Here is a 20,724-nt window from a genome sequence, read left to right on the forward strand (position 1 = left end):
ATAAACATGTTTACCAAATCCTACTGAGGATAGCTAACAAAGGCTTTTAAAGGCAAGCAGGAGGAAAAACCTTTTACTTGGCTCGAGTAATGAAAGTTTTTCATTGAGGTTTTTCTTATAAGTACAGATGGAATTCACTATAAATGTGCTGCAACTGTGTGGGCCATGTTTGTAAATGTGAGAACTCGACTTTAAAAGGCTAATTCTTCAAAAATAGAAATTAAAAATGGGAAAGCTTGACGCTTGTGTGGCAATCGCCCTGTTTTATTAACAAAAGCTAAAAAAGATATCACCAGCCAAACTGCTTATTGTTAGAAAATTCATCGTTATTACGCCATGAGTTGGCCACCACTAAAACCCACTTGGACTGTACAGAAATTTGCATTGACAGTCTAACTTTTCACCTTGAAAATATCCTTACTGGCTGCTTTTTCTATACAGGCACACAAACATTTTACACTGACCAGGGGACCATATCTTTTTGACAGTTATACTGCAACAACACCAGTAAAAACAGAAAAGCTGCAGCTGTAAAGGGCTTTCAGGGCACAAGGTCTGTCTGACCTCAACACAACTATGAATGACGAGCCAAATGGCACCATTTCTTATAGATCCTGAGCACAAAGTTAGACAAAAGTGTTGATGAACTGCTGTGATACTGTTATAGTTAATTCTTCTTTTAGCAATGTTTTATTTATAAAAGCGGTCCTGACAATCCCAACATTGTCCTAAGTTCATCTGTTGTAAACAGCAGGTTTTAAAGAAAATATAAATCTTACTTCCTGATTCAAATCTCATTTACAAACACGGCACAATTTTTGCTCTCACTAACTTATGATCTTTGTATAGCTTCCCGAATACTGTCCCATTTAGGTTAAGAACTTCCTCATTTGTTGGATTGTAGCACAGCCAAAGAAGACACATTTTTACAATCCCTCAAATGAATAAAGTCAGAGATCATCATAAAAGGTAAAACCGTAGCTTAGCTGTCCATGCTTTCATTAGAGATTCATGTTTATGTTGCAGCTCAGTGAAAAGAAGGCTCAGAATGAGAGGATTTTCAGTCTTTGCCGGAGAATAAAACAAGGGACTGATTGTGATTCGGTTCTGCCTGAAGGGTGTGTGCTCACTGCATAAAATCCTACCACGAGCTTTGCCAATCTCTTTCTTGGCTGTGGAGACTGTCTCATTTCATCTGACATGGACTCTTTTTACTGTATTACTTCTAAACTCAATCTCCTTGTGTCTTTCTTCTCATTTATAGGGACCTGAGGGGCCACAAGGGCCAAAGGTAAGTTATAGAAAATCAATCTGTTGTTCCACTGACATTTCTTACATATTTAGAAGTAAATGGAATGAGTACTCCTGCCTGAGTTATTTAATGAATTCAAGTACATTTCACACCAAAAAAGTGCCCTCTCTGTCCTTCTGCTGTAATCCTCTGTTTCTTTCTTCTTTTTTTCCAATTCTGAGATAAACCAAAAGATACTCATCTGTGGCATTAGAATAATGTTTTGGATATGATTGTAACTAGATTTAAATCTCACTAGTGGCTGTAAAAATATGATGGTGTTAAATATGTTTACCTGGAGATTAAAGCTGGAGAGCCACAGTCAGGGCAAGTAAACACGAGGAGGAAAGAAAACAAGCGACAGAGACAGAGAGAGATGGAGAACAGACAACCTGGAGTTAAGTGCTGCGATACAGGCTGATGTGGGGAGCAGATGTAAGCCATATCCAGCCATCAGGTAGCTGCCAGTGTTTGTTCAGTGTAACCCAATCAGACATTTCCTGTCTGCTCTGTCATCTGTTGGAGAGGCCTCCCGTCGGCGGGGGAGGGGGTGTGTATGCAGACGGGTCAATGATGACACACCACCTTGTTAATGACTCATGAGCCAGGCCTTGAGGCTGCTCAATTAGATCTGCTGCGGGTGGACTGCTGTGTGTTGCACAAGGACAACGTCAAAAGCTATTCGAGTTTCATCACCTTGGTGAGCGATTAGTTAGATAAAACACAGGCCATAAATAACCTTTTGGAGGAGGCCCAAAACATAGAACATTTTCTAGCTACTGTACCTTTATTTTAGACATTTTAAATGCAACAGCTAGTCACTACTATCATAAAAGACCACAAATCGTCAACAGAAGAAAACCACTCAGATAAGAATGGATATTTGTCAAAACATATATTCTAAGTTAAAGTAGTGCAGGTAAACAGATCTTCCTCTAAGTCAGGCAGAAGCATTATAACAAAGCTAACAATGCACTTACATTTCTTCTTTTCATGTATTTATTAAAACAAATTGGGTGATCATTCACACACAGCAGGCTGGAAAATGTAATTGACTTTTTTGGAAGCTCCATCAAACATTTCCTGTTACTGCTGATGAGGCTCGCATGATGAGGAGGAATTTTGAATCAATCCTGCCTACAAAATTGTTTCAGTTCATTTATATTTTCATTGATTGAGCAGTCCTCTTCAGCTCATTCCACAAAGCATCTCGGCTGCGTTAAGATCATACCTTGCCAGCTCCTGTTTAAAATGTACAGTGTTTAGCCTTTAAAGGTGAAGTCTGTAGACTTTTTTTAGAAGGTAGGGATATAAATCGCAGGGTTGTGCTATGACACAATTTTTATTCAGTTCAATTCAGCAGACAGTAAATGATATTAGACTATTTCACATGCTGATTTAACACAATCACTTCTATTCATATCAAATCCTTGAAAAACCAACTAAAATATAACAATATAATTTTATCTCTGACCTCAGTCAGATATAAGGGGAAAAATGTCCATCTATTGTCTAAACTCACCTATTAGACGTGAAATTTTATGTAATAGATTTTATATGGAATTTAATAATCTTTTATCAATATATATATATATATATATATATATATTGATAAAAGATTATTACAAGAACACTTTAATACAATGTGTTCTTTTTTTAAAAAAGAGTGTGATTATTGGATATAATCTAGAAATGACACCTTTGAGACATTGCTTTTTAAACTTTTCAGAAACTGTGGAAACCTTTAACTATTTTGGGACAGTTCTTGACAACTAGGAGAGATTTTCTGAAAATGCAACTTGTTTTCAAGAAATCTTGACAGAGACTGGGTCTTCTCGACGCTTGTCAATCTTCAGATTTTAGAACTTGTGTTTCAACCTTTCATCTACCTGCTTGGCTTGGTCACTTAAGTGTAAAAATAAATTAAACAGGATTAAACAGGAGGCCAAGTGTTGGGAAAACCCCAACTGCCTCTTCTGAAAAGTTCTACTTACAGAACAACAATAAATGTTAAGAGAATCCTGGCAGATGGCAATCACCCTCTATCCTGTCAGTTTAAACTCCTGAAGTCAAGACGGTGATGACGATGGTCCCTTTAGAACGTCTTTTTTTCCAAATGCCATCAGCATTATTGACAAAGTGACCAATCCACAGAGGTTGATTTGAACTCCTGCACTTTTACTTTTTACTTCTTAATGGTTACTTTTTAGGTGTTTTAGATGTATTTTAGTTGCTTTTGTGTTTGTGCTTTTACTGCACGTATGGAGTACTGTATCTTAAGGCCCATTTATGCTCGACGCAGAAGACGAGCTGTTTCTTCTGTTTCATCATGCCTCACTGTCCTCATTCTTCTATGCGTCTTTTACGTTTCCATGGGTGATAAATCAGTTCATCCACAAGTGGGCAGTGCCGAGTTCAGAGTTCACTTCCACGTTTTGACCCCAGTTGGTGGTGGTAATTCACTGCTATAAAGTTGTTTGCAAATGTCCAAAAACACCAAAAGAAAAAGAAGAAAGCACGAAGAAGAAGCAGTTTCTCTGTACTTCTTTTCGTCTACGTCTACTCTTCTTCTTCAGGTGCTTTTTATTTGGCAGTTCTGCGTCATCTTCTTCCTGTTCTTCTTCTCTGGTTTGTTCCTTTCACTGGTTGTGTGTTAGCTCAGCACTGCCAGTGCCATTTCCAGTGGTATTGCTCCGTCTTTTGTGTCAAGTGATTGATAGCTAAGCTCCCTGAAAACAGAGCAAATTACGTGCAAAAGGGACGCAGAAGACAGATGAAACTGTCCGTCAGTCTGTGTATCCGTCTTCTGTGTCGAGCATTAATGGGTCTTTAGAGGTGTATGTCATTTGTGATGGTGATCCAAAAACAATTTTCCACTTTGGTGGTGAATAAAAATCTATTCTATTCTATTCTATTCTATTCTATTCTATTCTAGGGTTCTCTTGGGCCTTCTGGCATCTCAGGTGTTGACGGACTGAAGGTGAGCTTACTCATTTAAAGAGACAATACAGTGAATTTTGTTGTTATAAATTCAGATTTTGTAGAGTGACTTCATTCAGTCATGTTGCGGAGTGATGTCTATTTAATGGTTAAATCAAAGTAAAATTAGATTTTCTTTTCAATCAAACATACAATGTCTGTATTTTTGGTGATGTAATGTAATCCCCCCCCCCCCCCCCCCTTGTCCTATTTATCACGTGTTACTTTACTTTAAAAAGCAGCTGCTCATAAAGCTGTGACAAATCATTTTCAACTACACCTGATAGTATTTTATCATCAAGACAATATGAGGTTTCAGTGTTTTTACTGGCAACGTGTAGCACGTTTCATATCATGAAAGTTCTGACATGCATTCTCACAATTTTGAACCATTATTCTATTTAGGAAAATACCCTTGGGCTGCATCTTCAATTTTTAACCACAAAGTATGGTTTTGGCTGCCTGTGTATCTGTTCGCACACTGAGCTCACTTCTGCTGTTTACTCTCAAACCAAATAAAGAAGACACAGTGCAGGTGCTTCACAATGAGGAAAAATGGGAAAGCCTTTTTATTCCAGAGCAAATGATGGTTTAAGTGACGAGAATGAATGAGGAGATGATTTGAGGGGCCCCTTCTTTCTAATCTCAAGCATGCATTCATAAAGAAGAGAGAACAGAGGCATGCATGACTGTAATAGGAACCAGAGTGAAGAAGCCTCACTTCAGAGTGAAAGCCGCACTGGAAACAGCTAAAGCTGCAGGCTTACTCCCTTTTCTTGTTAAGGGAGTAAGGTTCGCCAGCACCCATGAAATAGAACTCCAGTTCTGTGCAATCCAGTTATAAAAGAGTCTGTTATGGTATGTAAGTCTCATTCATGCAGAAAGTTGAACTCTAAAGCAGCTGAAGCTGCTCAGACAGCAGTGGCAGGTTGACTTGCCGACATCATATTGATCTGACATCAATATCCGCCAAAAGAAGAGAGGGTAATCATTAATGCAAACCTTATCGGTTAAAGTCTGAGGGTTTTTGATCAGACTTCATCACCGTTGTGGTGATATAGCATCGTCATTATGTCAATGACTCCCATATGTGTGCTGATGACTGATACAAGGCCCCGGCATTTATGAAGTTTCATCACTCGTGTGGTGGGGGACTGGAGATCATACCCTCTGGTTTTCCCATGAAAACAAGGCGTCATGCTAAAAATGACAACAACTAAAACAAATGAGAATATCAAGAGCAAAAGTATATTTCTTTTAGAAATGAAAGTAAGTTCAACTTACTATAACTTGATTTTTTTGCTATCTGGCCAATGCTGAGCTGCCCATGGACAGGCATTTTAATCAAAATAATGAATTGCTGTATTTTCCATCTAAGCTACATTAATCAGCCTCATCTGGTTGGAGTTGTCAGTCTGGACTGAAGTAAAGCCGCTTCTCTTCTAAAAGGGTAATGATGTGGTAGGTTTGCAGAGGTCAGGAGGTTAATTGTATTTGGCAGCAGATGCACTGAGGTCGGTTTTTCTCTTCAAGCTGCAGAGATGTTGAGCCTCACACTAACAGCAAACTGGCATCCACCAGATTTGGCTTTTCTTTCTCGCTCAAATACAAACCAAAGCACAGATTATAAAGCTTTTAATCAGCATGTTTATCATCTTCACTTTTAGAACTAGTTTGTGGCTTTAATAACTTTATACTTTCGAACTTTTCAGGAATTTTGTATCATTTATTTTTTTGTAAACTGGCAATAACACACAATCTCCTGTTTATGGCTATGTTGTCAACTGTCCTGCAAATGTGTTACACCTGTCCATCCTCCTCATAAACTTCACCTCTGGTTGGGTTGAATGTTGTCATCTTCCTGGAGATTTATTTTCTTTATCACCTGACCTGATTTTAATTGACATTTTCTAAACAGCACACTGAATACAGCTACTGTGTATATATTGTGCTGTCAATAGGGAGATGTTGGCTTCCCAGGACTGGACGGTATCCCAGGGGCCAAGGTCTGATTAACACGATTTCTGTGCTGCTGTTCTTCTAAATTCACAAGTCATTTTTCAGTTTTACTCAAAGCCATTTAGAAGTTTTTCATTTTCAGTTCAAATGAATATCCTTTTACATGGTTTTGTTTTGTCACTTCCATTTTACTTGTTGTGCCCTGTTGTTCATATGTGCTGTTTCCTTCATACTTTAGAAAACATTCTGCTATGTTCATTTAATTTTTTTCCATTTTTAAGCATGAAGACATCAGTTTGTGCTTAGAAATGTCATCGTAGTACATGTTGATTGTAATTATTAGATGTATCTGAAACTGAGATGATAACTTGAATGATCACACAGTCATAATGTCAAAAATATACATTATAAAAGCTGACACTGAAGCGTGTGACTGGGGGGAAGGAGCTGTAATACAATAGTATTTCTGTAATCTAGCATGAAATTAACCCCAGATACAATCTGACCTTGAATGGCTGCAGTAATTCTGCAGCCCAAACCTAACTCCCCTGAGCTGTCCTGTGTTTAAAACTCCGCTTTCTATCTCCACAGGGTGAAATGGGAGAACGAGGTGAAAAGGTAAAGTTCTACTTCAGATTTCCAAGCATAACTCTTAGAATCCCACCATGTGTTAAAATAGGATTCCAAATAAATCGGTGGCAGCTTCATCTGCACCGCTGTTTTTTTTTTTTTTGTTTGTTTGTTTTTTTTTCCAAAGGTGACTCCCATCTGAGATGTGGCCATCAGTGAGTCAGTAATTAAATGAGTCATGAAACTGCACCCAGTTTTTCCAACGTCAGGCAATAACCTGTCTAGTTCCTGACAACAGCCTCCCAGAACAGCAGCTTTATTTGCTCCATTCCTTAATTCTAATGGTGCTCCAAGTTACTCTTGTTGGAGAGCAGTGGGTGGGAGGTGTGAACGCTGACCGGGCCAACAGTGCTGGGGAGGGAAGTGATGATTCAGTCTGCTTCATCGACCACAAAATTGGCCTTCAGGCTGTTGTTTTGAGGCAAATCAGACTTACTTACTATGGCCAGCATACCTGGTACACTGTAATAATGTGGCTTTGTGGAAACAATCTTCTAGCAACCACTACATACAGCATTATGGGTATCCTGTGGAGTATTAGCTGGATACATATAACTGCTTAATGTACATTTACTGAAACTGCAGCCAGTAAGTTGTAATGACGTAAGATCGTGTCATTTCAAGAAAGTTGTAAGTATAACTCAACAGTCTGAGAAGGTAGACCGGTTTCCATTGTTTCAGCTTGTGTTAGAGTGAAACTGGTGTCCAGGGTTACCCAAAAATCCACCATTCCTTTAGTCTTTACTCAATGATATAAGTTCCAAACCATGTTTGCTTATGCACACTGCTCTTGCTCATGATCACCTTTTAAAAGTCCTAATAATGTTTCATCCCTTCTGGGCATTCATCAGAGTGTTGTTGTCTAAACAGTGTTGCTCCTTTCACATATTACATCATTAAAGGAACATTAAAAGAAAAACTATCTTAGAGAACTTTTACAAAATGATTTATTTATCCAGCAGAATGTAATTTTTGTTCATTTCCATACCTGTCAGACCCCTTAGAGGTTCCCAGCCTCTAAACTGAGAATTGTCTGTCTGAAGTAAGGCCAGCTTTGTCATGTAAATTGTAGTTTTTGGCTTTGGTTTCCTCCTTAAAAGCCAAAAAGCAAATTCAGGAAAGCAAATAGTTTTGATCCTAACTTCACGCTACTATTCATTTTAACTTGAAACAAATAGATTTTTAATTGGAAAAACTTAATGTTGAAAATGGAGATGGTTATGGTTATCTTATGTTTCTTCTTTCAGCTTTTTTTAATGATACTCTGCAGTATGACACAAGCTTTGATTTCATATCCTTGCAACTCCTAGCTGTTGCATGATTCACAATCTAATTTTAATAGAAAACCATGTGGATTTATTGAAAGTGAAATGATTAGTTTTGCTGCCACACAACACTAAAACTTGGCCCAATTATTAGCTTAAATTTTGAGAAAAGCCAGGCATGTCAACATCAACTGTTGCTTTTGGCTTTAGTTGAAAACCAATTAACCAGCAGTCATATTCAAGAAAATAGTGTTAGCCTCTAACACTTATAAAACTGAGAAGCATAGAGCCTGTTTCAGTAGTTTCTTAGCTTAGGGTCTTAAAGTTATAAATATAAATGGGATGATATCATCCACATAAAGATAACCCAACATGTGAAACTTTTGGTTCACTAATGAAGACACAGTAGATTATATTTCATTGCAAAGATGTAATACAGCTGATACCAAAGCTGAACTCAGACCCAGTGGTTCTTTTATCTGATCAACATGCTAATATACAGATATCAAGCATTGTTGACCTTTATATCAGCTTAGTTTATCAAATTAGCAAGTTAGCAACTGCAAAAAGTTGTTGTATAGAGACTTGTTTGTCTTCACCATGGGCTGTATAAAAACATTGCATCTTGTCTGCAGAACTGCAGACAACACACACCACTGAGCACATCTAGATTCAACATAAATTTTACTCTTAAGAGCACAATTTGCATAACGAAGATCATAGTTTATTATACAAAAAACAAAACAAACAAAAAAAAAAAACTGTTAAATTTAAAAGGTCATTGAGAGCATTTTACTAAGGTAACGAAATTGGGTCATTTTCTCATTAACTTCTGTACATTTGTCCCCTGCTGCAACTTACATAAAGCATATTTGTTGTGACCCAGATGCTGTGTCAGTTTATTATTTACTGTCACACGTTTTGACCAATGTCTACTTTTGGAGACTTTAAAAGAAAGTTCAAGGGGATTGCCAAATTTATGACAAAAAAGAGATGCAAATCATGAATGTTTTTTTTTCCCAAAAAATAAAAAAAAGCTATCCAGCAGGTTATTTCTTGAGATATATTCATTTTGATCAAAAGAGGAGGCTCACCAGTAAAATGGTAGTTTTAGAGCCACACTGCCGGCGTTGTTGCAGTGAGCACTGACACTAAAAAGTTTCTTTAATGCACAGACACGATAGAAACATTTTTATTTTAGTTGTTTTATTTCTTGATGCCAGGAGTTTAGGTCCTCCATAATATCACCTGAAATTAGTCATACTTGAACCACATGTGATGACTCAGAGATCAAAGTAAAAATGAAGAACCACTGCTGTACATATATGGTAATTGTACTTCATTTTGCTGCAATGTACTAACCATTTTTAAAAAGGCAGTTAGTCAGCGAGAGAGATGTTCTTCACTGTGCTGTGAAACAATCACTCTTTTCATTGTAGACTTACAGTTTTTCAACATTGATTCATTCTTGTATTTAACTGACTCAATCAATGACATGTGATCTCATCATAGGGTGATATGGGTGAAGAGGGTCCGAAAGGTGACATGGGAGAGAAGGTATGTAAATCCTTTTTCTTTTCCTCTCTTTGTTTATATCTTGGAACCTGCTCATAGAAACAGTAGATGGTCTGGCTGCAGCCAGAAAACATTGCATAAAGTTAATGTTAGCCATGTGAGATGAGATCTGTAGAGAGCAGCAGAGGCCAAGTGTCATCAGCTGCACTGTTGTCAAGGCTGCACAACAGCAGTCATCCTGGCAGCTGATGTACCCTTTGTATTTAATGTCAACTTAATTGTAATGCTACGCTGACGCCACATTTTTTGGTTGGATGCCTCCTGCATTAATTTGGGATTTTTTTTTTTTATTTTTTCATCAAGGCAGCTTGTCAAGTTAAGATACATGCTCAACAAAAAGCAGACTGGAGCTCTGATCGACATACACATCTGTACACATCTTTTTCAGAAATAAAGCTAATATAGATTTGAGTAGATCATTTTTGAGAAGTCTAATTCACTCGCTCAATTTTGGAAAGAGATAAAGGTTTACTAAATAGTGGTAACGCGGTTGCAGAAGACCAGACATATTATACACCAGAGATGCTTCTTTTTTCAAGGAATACTGAGTTAGATATGAAAACAAAATTCATTGACCGGCGGCTGAGTGGAAGCAGCGTACTCAAAATGTCACTGCCAATTTATCGCTGTTCAGTGGACAACAACTTTGATAACCTCTCACTTTATGGGTGCTGTGGTTTTTAAAAGACTGCTGAACTCGGCAGCCAAGAAGGACACAATTCAAGGGAAACACATGCAGGACATCATCTGTGGAAAATGAGTGAACAACAGGGAAAGTAGGAGGGGGGGGAGGTGATAAAACTTTGTAGCTCAAGCAATACTTTGATGTAGTCTACCTCAGTGCAATAAAACGAAAAAAAGTGATGGATTTTTTGCTGCAGGACTGAAAAAGAAAAAGTGAAATTGAATATCATGGGAATTCAGACTTTTATAGAAAATCACTTGCCTTTCATTCTTCAAGTGCATACTCATCTGTTTTGTAATAAAAAGAGAAGGGAGGTAGTTTAAAAAGCTAGAAATACTTAAGATTTCAAGTTAAGATGGATAAGATTACCTCATCTCAGACTGTCAACATCAGCTCAGAAAAAAAAGAGTGTTTTATTCTGCATGGTGCACAACATGTGGAAGGAATAATTTCAATCAAGATATGTTCAGATGAGTTTAACATATGCCAGAAACACCCAGGATAGATTGATATTCAGCACAGGAGGGGAAAACGTATGCCGAAGCAGAACACCCACTGCCCCCCTTCATCAGAGTTTTGTGCCTGATCAATTGCTCCTCCACGATATTATTGTTGTTTCACTGGTGGAAGAGGAAACCAAAGAACAGAAGGACTTGGGAGGAGCTTCCTTAGTCTTTTTGGTTGATGATGCCAAAGTTAACAATACACAGCACGCTCTGCAAAGAAATTGTGGTAGCACAAGGTGAGAGGTGAAGCAGTAAAAGCTTCAGTGTGGTGAGCAGACAGACTTGGGGGGTTGCAGAGGGGGGGTTTGTATGAAACAATAGGAGATTGTTTGAATGGTAGAGTGATCTGTGGTGTGTGAAAGACACTAAATTAGACAGGTCAGTAACATTTATGCTCACTCTTAAAGGCAGGTTTTAATGCAGACAGGCTTTAATGTATCATTTTACATAAACAAACTGCTGTGCTGATTATTGATAGCAGGAATATTAAGTCTTGACACTGATAACTGATTGAATGTTTTGTTGATTTACAGTAAAGTCACTAAAGTACTCGACTGCATGCCAAGGTTTCAAATCCAAGGTTATTATCATGCATATTTGCAGCTTTGTAAATGTCAAACTGAAAATCCTCATAAATTAATGTATCATTCTTGATTTTTCTACGTTTTAATGGGCAGTAGTAGCTGCATTTTTAATCAATGGAATGATTAAACACTAAACAATAAACAGCAGAAAGTTAGTTTAGCTTGGTTTAAAGACTTAAAATGGGAAAACTTCTCCTTAATGGCAGTTTGGTTTGCATAGTGGAAATCATTTAGTAAAAATATGACAACAGACAACATGAACAGAATCAATGAAAAGCATTACAGGAAAGCTTTGATTAAATGTAACACATCCATAACCTCTGAATAACCTCTAAAGCACTTCTGTTTGTAATTTTATCCTAATCAGTTTGTACAGAGCATAAAAAGTACAACTATTTGTCTCTGGGTGATCGTACTGTGTGAATCCAACTGCAAAAATATTCCAAGCAAGCTGTTAGGTAATATTTTCTGCAACATTTTCGTAAATATTCAGTCATAACCTGTAAAGTTGCTTAAATTATATATGTCAAGTAAGTGATAAAAGAAAGAAAATTCTGAAGCAGCCGGCAGCAAGTATGTTAACTGTGCTTAGGACCAGGATAATTGTTCTCATTTCCCTCCACTATTAATATTTTACATTAATGTAGCACATTACCTGCTGTGTTGCTTTCATAAGCCATCATCAACTGTGAGGAGAGCGGTTTCCAACTGCGTCTGCATGTCAATCTCTGGGTTAATTTAAAACAAATCATTACCACAGTTAAAAGCTTTAGTTCTAAGCCATTTACTGCCAAAGTATTTAACTAGGTGTGAAATTAACTGTGACTCATTTTGTTGAAAAGTTGGTCCTCTCAAATAGAAAAATTCGGTAAAGGTTTTTTTTTGGGGGGGGGGGGACAGAACCCAAGTAAACTCTTGCTTTGGTTTTTTGGGAAGTTCCAAGCAGCATGTATGCATGTTTGGCTCCAATCAGCATGGTACTGTGCTTGGTATGATTCTTGAATCATAAGATCTGCTCCAAGTTCTTGTGAACTGGCCTCATATCAGCTGCTGGCAAGGCTTTTCTTCCCCTGCAAGCCAATTATAATTTGTGCTGCCTCACATATATTCAAACTCCGTGACTGAGGTCGATATTTAGCCGAGGCCGTTGAATTTGGTCATCTGTGCTAATGGCTATGATGTTGAATGAAAGCCATGTTTTAAGGGCTGTAGTTGTATTAAATGATGACATTTGTCACCAGTCCGCCCCGGCTTCACTGCTCACAGATTAATTCCCACCATCTCATTCGCACATCTCATTCCCAAGCAAACAGCTGGAAAATGGCCTGATTTACCAAGCATATATTATGAGACCCTCAGGCTATTATCTTTAAATGCCAATATGCAGTGACAGGTCTGAGTGCCTATAATGAAATGGAACTGTGGTGACAGCTCTCCATCTCACTCAACTCTGTGGTTAAATCCCAGGCTGCAGCCTTACCATGGTAATTGGCCCAGATGGGACATTTTAGCACTCCGTACCACACCTCAACTCACCTCCCAGCTCCACCACTTTTTCCATCTCATTCAACTACATTTGGAAGAGATTAAACTTTGGTCAAAACTCTCGCTTGGCTCTTGAGCTTGCTGTCGCTTCTGTTAGATGTGTCATGACAAAAAGTGTTGGAGGGCTTTCAGCTTTAGCAGCATGAGAGTCAAGTGTTAATTGCTTGTGTAGCATCCTCATCTGTCTTTCTATGCAAGTAATACTGGCTTTTTTTATACATAAAAATTGTGTAAACTGTGCTGTAAATTTATTTTTTCAAACCGTTGTGGTCTTGCTGTGATAAATAATGTAAAATAAAAAAGTAAAATATGCATGGTTCCTTACAATGCAACCATAGCTTGATTATGTATTTAAAAAGGTGAGTTCTTCTGTACTTACTACTTTGTGGCAATGAAGTACAGATGTGTGGTATTCTCCTATCAACTTCTGCCAAAAAGCAACAGGTGTAAACCAGCTCTGAATTTTTCCTTCTTATTTTATTCAAATTTTTAGGTCAACCACAACATGAAATCCACATTTCTTCTTAAGTATTTGGCCAAACATATCTCTTCTTCATCATGTAAAATCATGGTTAAGCCTTTTGTCTCTCATAAAATGTAATATGAGTAGTCTGTTTATCCAGCTAGCTGGAAAAGTTCATCCACTTAGATTTTGTACCCTCAATAAAATATAAAATATCTTGTGAAAATGTCCATATAACAATGGAATGTAAAGGTTTGAGGTAAGGGTTAAAGCACCCTGAGTGTGCAGCTAAGCTCAGCTGTAAACAGTAACAGTCTGCAAAAGGGGGCAAAAAAAGCTGCAATTAAACATTGCCTTGTGTGCTATGCATCATAATGATTCCCATAAAAAACTGAGGGCGAGAGGCATTCCTTTAGCGACTTCTGAGCGTGAGCCGTATGTGTAGTGAAACCACAGAGTCCACACCAGAGCTAAAAGCCCAATCTCCACCTCCTTGCTCCTTTTTCCCACCAACCACCCATAATTACACTTATTGGCCCCTTGTTTCATGTCTGCTTTTGCTGTACACTGCAGTAGTAATGTGATGCATAGGAGACGGCCTGGGTTCTGGATGTCTGGACAGTTTCTCTGGAAAAATGCGATATAAGTACCCCTGTCTCCGTCTAATTCAATACATTACCTGAAGATATGTAATGAAAAAAAAATTTGAATGGTTACAGAACATCTATCAGTCCTCTTAGCTCATTTACTGTTGTAGACTTCGTCTATTAAAGTGTAAAATTTCACCCCCTCATGTCATCACCAGTATGCAGCTGCACTCTGACATTGTAAAAACAATGAAATGATTCCCAGTGCTGTAGTCTCACAAATTCTGTCTCAAGCTTTTTTGAAAAGGTACATTGAGGGTTCACACTGTTTAAACTAGCAAACAATTTTCCTTCTAATTGGATTTCGACACAAGTTTATCCACAAAAATGCAGCTGTTGTGAAACTGTATTCAACATTGTTTGCTAAATTGGCTTGTTTCATAAATCATCATTTTGTAACAGTAAATGCAGGGATTGGTTCATGTCTCTTGAGCTTTGTTAAAAAAAACTGTTATTTTTGGTATTTTATTCTGTCTTTCTGACGTTTGTCTTTTTTTTTTTTACCTTAGGGAGATGCAGGCTCCTCTGCAGCAGGCATCAAGGTGAGCGCAAAGCTAATGCTAATGTTTTTTTATTGTATACATTTTTTGATCCCCATGAGGAGTTAGTTCCACCATTTTATTCCTTGCATTTTACCATATTTATTTGAGATTTTTCTGTCTATATTTTATTTCTTTTTAGTGTGTTTTTCCTCTGCATGTTTTATTTAAAGCACTTTGAATTGACTTGTACATGAAATGTGCTATACAGATTAACTTGCCTTGCCTTACCACTATCTGCAAGTTCAAGCTTACGTGTGATGATCAAAATAATGAGTTTTCCTTTACACAAGTTTTTGCATAAAGGTTAGTCATAACCCAGCTAGAAAATAAATAGTTAATCAACTCCTAATCCAGGAAAAAGCACAAAAGCAAGTATGATCAGGAGTAAAACAGTAAAAAAATATATGGTAAATGTAATTCATACTTAGTCAAAGTGTTGTGTGATAGTAGAAAATTCTGAAATTTATTTTCCTGAAAAATATGTTATACATATACTATATCAACATTACAAAACAGCCTAAAGGCTCAGATAACATCAGGCTAAGGTCTCATTTATGCTCTTTGTTAAATACGAATTCGGGTAGAGCTTCATCCTCTGTGGTCATTTTGTTTGTATATCTGCAAGTTTTCAGAGAGTTTGCGGAGGTGTAGCCCAAAGGAGCAAACAGAGCAGTACCATTGTAAATCAGAAGGGCATAGTTGTGAAGTAGAGCTCATGTGTGAACTTTACAAGGAACAAAGAAGATGTGGAAAGATGGTTTGATTGACCAGAGTAAACAGAAATCCTCCAAAAACCTAAATGCTTTGTGATCTGTCGCTTCCCAAGACTAAAAAAAAAAGTGCTAGCTGAGTTTGCAGAACTAATCAAGGAGACAATATTTAGAAGGTTTTATAAGTGAGTAAATGAGGGCGCTCCATATTGGGAGGGAGGAAGGAAGGAAGGAAGAAATTGTGCATGCATAAGATTTTACAGAGATAGTCTGCCTGTCAAAAATGGGTTGACGAATTTTGTTACAAGAATAAAACAGCGACTAAGAATCGGATATGAAGCGGATGAAAATAAGACTCTTTGCGTGTGTTACAGGGCGAACCTGGAGAACCTGGACGGAGTGGACAAAAGGTAACGAAAGCAGCTTGCTACACATCTTTCTCATATATCCAGCAAACAATAAGAACCCATGTGGCAGCCATGTCCACATGTTCAAGCATGTAAATTATTATATCAGGGTTAATATTAGTTTCTGGTTATGGAAATGAAATATTCAACCAAGTAGAAATAGAAAATCTAAAACCGTTACTTAGAGCCTTTTGATGTATCTGTCATCACTGTATATACATAGATCTAGAGAACTGAAATAGAAGGTGATGCTTTAGTCAATTGTGAAAGACATAATTAATGAAAGTTGCTTTTTAAAACCTAATTGAGCCTGAAGTGTAATCAGAATTAATATTATCATTAGGATTTATTTGTTTGCTAATAGTCTAAGCTCACCAGGCCATCCCATTACATTGCTTTGCATCAGTGTTCATTAAAACTTTTACATATCTCTAAACCAGCTTTATTTCCAAGGAGACAAAAACAATATTTCTAAAGAAAGAGATGCTGATGAGTAATTAATAAAAACAACCACCCAGCCGAGGAGCAGCTATTCTCCTGAAAGCTTTTACTTGACAAGACTGCTGCTGAGATTGCACCAGGGCCTCATCTAATTACACTTTTTAATCCCACATGTTGCACCCCATTAATTTGCCTTCTCCTTTCTCTGTTTGGACAAACTGGTTCCAGGCAAGCAGACTCGCACCGAATGGCTTTTTTCTTCTGCTGTGCTGCAAAGAAAATGCGTGTGGCCTAACTAATTTTTGACTGCTTTATCTTCTCTTTCATTTTATGTCCATTCTGTTTGTGCTGGCACATTTCCCAGTTGTATTTTTCATCATGATGGTAATCACAATTTTGAGTTGTTGTTCCTCCATTAGAAATTTACCATTGGACAATATTCAATAAGTTTTGGGGAAGTAGGACTCCACAAGAAAGACTTTCATTCATTAATTTTACAATGCTTTCCACAATGTAAATTTACAGCCTCCTCTGATCCCCTGAGTGCCATTTAAATTGATCATTCGAGTGCAGCACTAATCATTTCTTTTCATAAGCCATAAATACAATGGTCTTAATTGAGCATTAAATTATTCCAAGGCAGAATTTTTTATATTTGAAGTCTCTCAGAGGCCTCACAAGGGACCCAACCTCAGATTTTTCCACTGTTGAATCAAACGACTTTGCGTTGCCCAACCTTACTTGTGATTTCAGCGTTGAGTTTTCAACTTGACAATGACCCCGATCTTGGTAGGTTCAGACTACGCCAACTCTCAGCTTCAGACGCTGCCAAACTCTAATAATCCTAAAACTATTGCAGCTTTCTCAAACAGTCTTTGGGCATTTAAACCCAAAATATCTGACAGTTTTTCCATTGGGAAACCAGACCTTTTTCACACCTTCCAGAACCAATATAATAATGAAATTTAAAATAATTTTTTGCTTTTTGTGAAGAATTAATTGTTATAACAAGCACTAATAACACTGTCAAGCTGCATGAGTTGGTTTGGGCATGCATGTGCAGTCTCTTATGCTAATGCTTGTAACATACTGTACTATGGACAGTAGGCTGCAGTAGAACTATAGCAGATTAATAGCTAGAGAAATCACAACTACAACTTAATGTGTAAAGCCAAAAGAACCCCAAAGAGCCTACAAATGAGGCTTGACTCAGCTTAGCTTGGCTTGGCTGTAACATGTCACACTCTTCCTGTGTAGGGAGAGCCAGGACTTCCAGGGCTGCCTGGACTCCCAGGGATAAAGGTAATTGCTTCGCTGTTTTATCCCCAGTCATTCCCTCAGTGTTGTCCCTGTCCATCCGCTTCAGCCAAATGAGCAACACTCCGCTGACCTATCGTCATGGCTTGTATATGGCACTAAGGTCTTATGCCTTTCCTGATGTGAGGGATTTGCAACTGCAGTAGACTTGAATGTCTATCTGCAGTAGAGGTAAAATACTGCAAACACCTTAAATGCAGTGAAAAGTGAGGATTTCAGAGCTTTTGACCTTAACACATCAGAACTCAGCAGGATAATTGTCTTGTTAAGATATGTGAATTGCATCCCTGGTAAACCCTTCAGTCTTATTCTGGACTTTTCAAAACAAGGTAGTCAGTGCCAAATTGATTTTTATTTATTACATTTATTAACTACAGGTTGTGTTTCTTCTTTTTAAGTCGGCAACAAAACTTAAATGCACAAATGCACTCAATAAATCACTGCCATCTTATGTTTAAAGAATAGAAACCACACTTGTGTACTTCAGGACCATTAGCTTGAAAAATAACTTGTGAATGCAAGGAATGCTCACACAGGCATGATGCTGACGCTTGTTACTGTTTTGGTTTTGTTTTTCTTGTTGTATGCCGGTAATGTGCTGGCCTTGTAAAAATCCCTTTCATTTTATATTTTTATATACTCCTGTTTCCACTTAAGAGGCCTGTATGCTTGATGGATTCTAACAAAATTTTGCTAACGTTGCACTTACAGGTTCTCAGCCCGGCTTGCGTTTTGTTCTACTCTGCATTCTTTGCTGTTTATACAATCAAAGATTGAAGTTTGAAAGCCAAATGCCCATTACCTCTCCAAGGGCTTCCTGAGCATCTAATGTACTGTAGTGAGGACTTTGGTTGCAGATGGTGTAATAATATATTCCAGTTAAGTAGTTTACATCACGATCAGATGTAAGAATCACACCTCATACTGGAAGCTCACTCCTCATTAGTGAAAGTAGAAAATGTTAAAGCTTCTTCAACTCTGGTTTTTACACACTCTTCATCAGAATACTTGTGCGTGTCCTGATGAGTTTCTAATAAGGTCATTCGTATCGTCTGTTCAGCCTCATGAGAGAGAAAGATTTTAATTTATAAGAAACGAGGGGATAAATTAACAAACCGCTGATAGTGTGTCTGTTTATGTGATTTATGCATGCCTTCCTCAGTATGTTTCTGTGCATGTAAGAGCGTGAGAGCAGTAAGTGCATGGCTGTCATTATGAATGTATTTGGCCATGAATCTTGTGTATGTTTTCAGAGCTCATTAGAAGTGCTACACCAAAAATGCCCAATGGAAGCATGAGTAATAGTTGCTGATTTTTTTTTTTCTTTTCAGGGTGAGCCTGGATTCCTTGGTCCCCAGGGAGAACCCGGGCTTCCAGGACTCCCAGGAACAAAGGTTGGCCACCTAAGTTTTCCTCAGTAATCTTGTTTCTTTCTGTGCAGGTATCCCATCCCATTACTGTGATCATGATCACGATGTTTCCATTATTGTCACTTTACCAACACAAAATAAAACCCTCCATCTCCTCAGAAAGGTCATATGGAAGCAGTCACAACGAGCTAATCCTTTGCTGCTTCCTTTGAGTCATGACATTATCACACTGTGGAGTCAGCAGTGATAATGACACACAAGAATTATGTTAACATTTTCCTTTTGCATCATTCTGTTTGCAGTGCTTTGATAATCAGAAAACATTCGTTTTGCATAATCCTTGACTGTTGCTTTAAGTTTCAGTGTTCAACATTTATGGAGGCAAAAAGCTAGAAATGTGATATAATACTGATAAATTAGCTTTAATTTCTGGAAATACCACATGAAAGTAAAAAATCTCAAGGGTTCCTTTTCGCTGAGTCAACTATTGACTCTGCTGGAGTAGCCAAAAATGGACAAACCAAACAAAACTTCAAGAAAAAGCCTATCATTTTTTTTATGTGGCCACAAATATTATTTTCATACTCCACTAAAAGCACATTAATACTTCAGCCCCTGATTCTCATGTTTCTTTTCACTTTATTATATAAAAATCTGTTATATAATAAAATGATTGAATACATTTATTATATAAATCTTACTTGTATCATATAGGCTATTACTCCATTGTCAAGGTTGGTAATTTAAGTAAAGAAAAAATGGACCAAACTGGAAAATATTGTTGTTACATGATGGTAAAAATGAATGAAAAGAATCTCACGTCATTCTGGATGCATATCTCATGTACATCTCCTCCTAGAATATTTCCTTTCCTCTTTCACACAGGATGATCCAGGTATTCCTATTTAAAGGAGATAATAAAGAAAGCACTGAAACAAATTTTCTTTTGATTTTAGAGAACTTATCTTGCTCTCATCATGGTTGTCTTTATTTAGGAAGCTTTCTAAGCAAAACAAACAAAAAGTTACAACAGACCCAAGGCTTTTTTACATAATGGTAGTATGAAACTGTGTCACTAGATGTCATTAACTTCTAAAACCCCACACTGTTTTTTTTTTATTATTATGAGAGCAAATATGAATGTATCAATACATATGTTGGCCATTACAGGTCAAACAAACAAAAAACAAGTGAATTTATTACCAGCAGTACTTAGAACACGCAGATTAACAGCGACCAAACCTTTTATCTTCTGCATGTCATTATCTCAAGTTTTGGCTTTCAAAAGAAAAAATATAGGCATTGAAACAAACACACAACAAAAACTATTGACATATTTACATTTTTTCCTCCAATTTGTTTTTTTTTATTATTATTATTTTTATTTATGGGACTATTTGCCTACTATCCTCACAAAACCAACACCCACTTAGCTCATTTTTGGCACCACCGTGCATCAAAAATGAGCTAAGTGGCTTTATTCCTGCCATGGAGGACCATTATTTTTGTTCTTTTCAGACAGACATATAACTTTCTTGTCACTTGTTGATCTTTGCTCTTGATTGGACATCACCATCAATTTAAGCTATCTAATTAGTTTGACAGGAAGTGGCTTCTTCATAATTTCCAGGTTAAAAAGAGGTCTCTTAGCAACATCCTAGTGATAGGAATTTTTTAAAATGAAAATGTGATAAATAATTATGTGATCACAGATCACCCGTTGTGGATTTACCATGAAGACTCAAAATAAATGCCATATTTTGAGGTCTTTATTTGTCCTTTAACAAAATGTAACAAAAAAAAGGGGG

At 37.4% G+C, this 20,724-nt stretch overlaps 1 protein-coding gene across 13 annotated transcripts in view; it reads left to right on the plus strand.

The window, feature by feature from the left end:
• LOC121640614 (collagen alpha-1(XXV) chain) overlaps positions 1–20,724 on the plus strand; it is a 164,390-nt gene that overhangs the window by 125,064 nt on the left and 18,602 nt on the right. For 12 of the 13 annotated variants that reach the window (XM_041986389.1, XM_041986390.1, XM_041986386.1 and 9 more), the window contains exons 10-18: positions 1,265–1,291; positions 4,227–4,271; positions 6,232–6,276; positions 6,821–6,847; positions 9,637–9,681; positions 14,639–14,671; positions 15,756–15,791; positions 17,487–17,531; positions 18,878–18,940. In XM_041986389.1, coding sequence (XP_041842323.1) covers positions 1,265–1,291; positions 4,227–4,271; positions 6,232–6,276; positions 6,821–6,847; positions 9,637–9,681; positions 14,639–14,671; positions 15,756–15,791; positions 17,487–17,531; positions 18,878–18,940 — 366 coding nt within the window. The remainder of the gene's footprint in view (positions 1–1,264; positions 1,292–4,226; positions 4,272–6,231; positions 6,277–6,820; positions 6,848–9,636; positions 9,682–14,638; positions 14,672–15,755; positions 15,792–17,486; positions 17,532–18,877; positions 18,941–20,724) is intronic. The other variant, XM_041986394.1, reaches the window with a different exon arrangement.

The sequence above is a fragment of the Melanotaenia boesemani genome, chromosome 5 (genome assembly GCF_017639745.1).
Source record: "Melanotaenia boesemani isolate fMelBoe1 chromosome 5, fMelBoe1.pri, whole genome shotgun sequence".
Lineage (NCBI taxonomy): Eukaryota > Metazoa > Chordata > Actinopteri > Atheriniformes > Melanotaeniidae > Melanotaenia > Melanotaenia boesemani.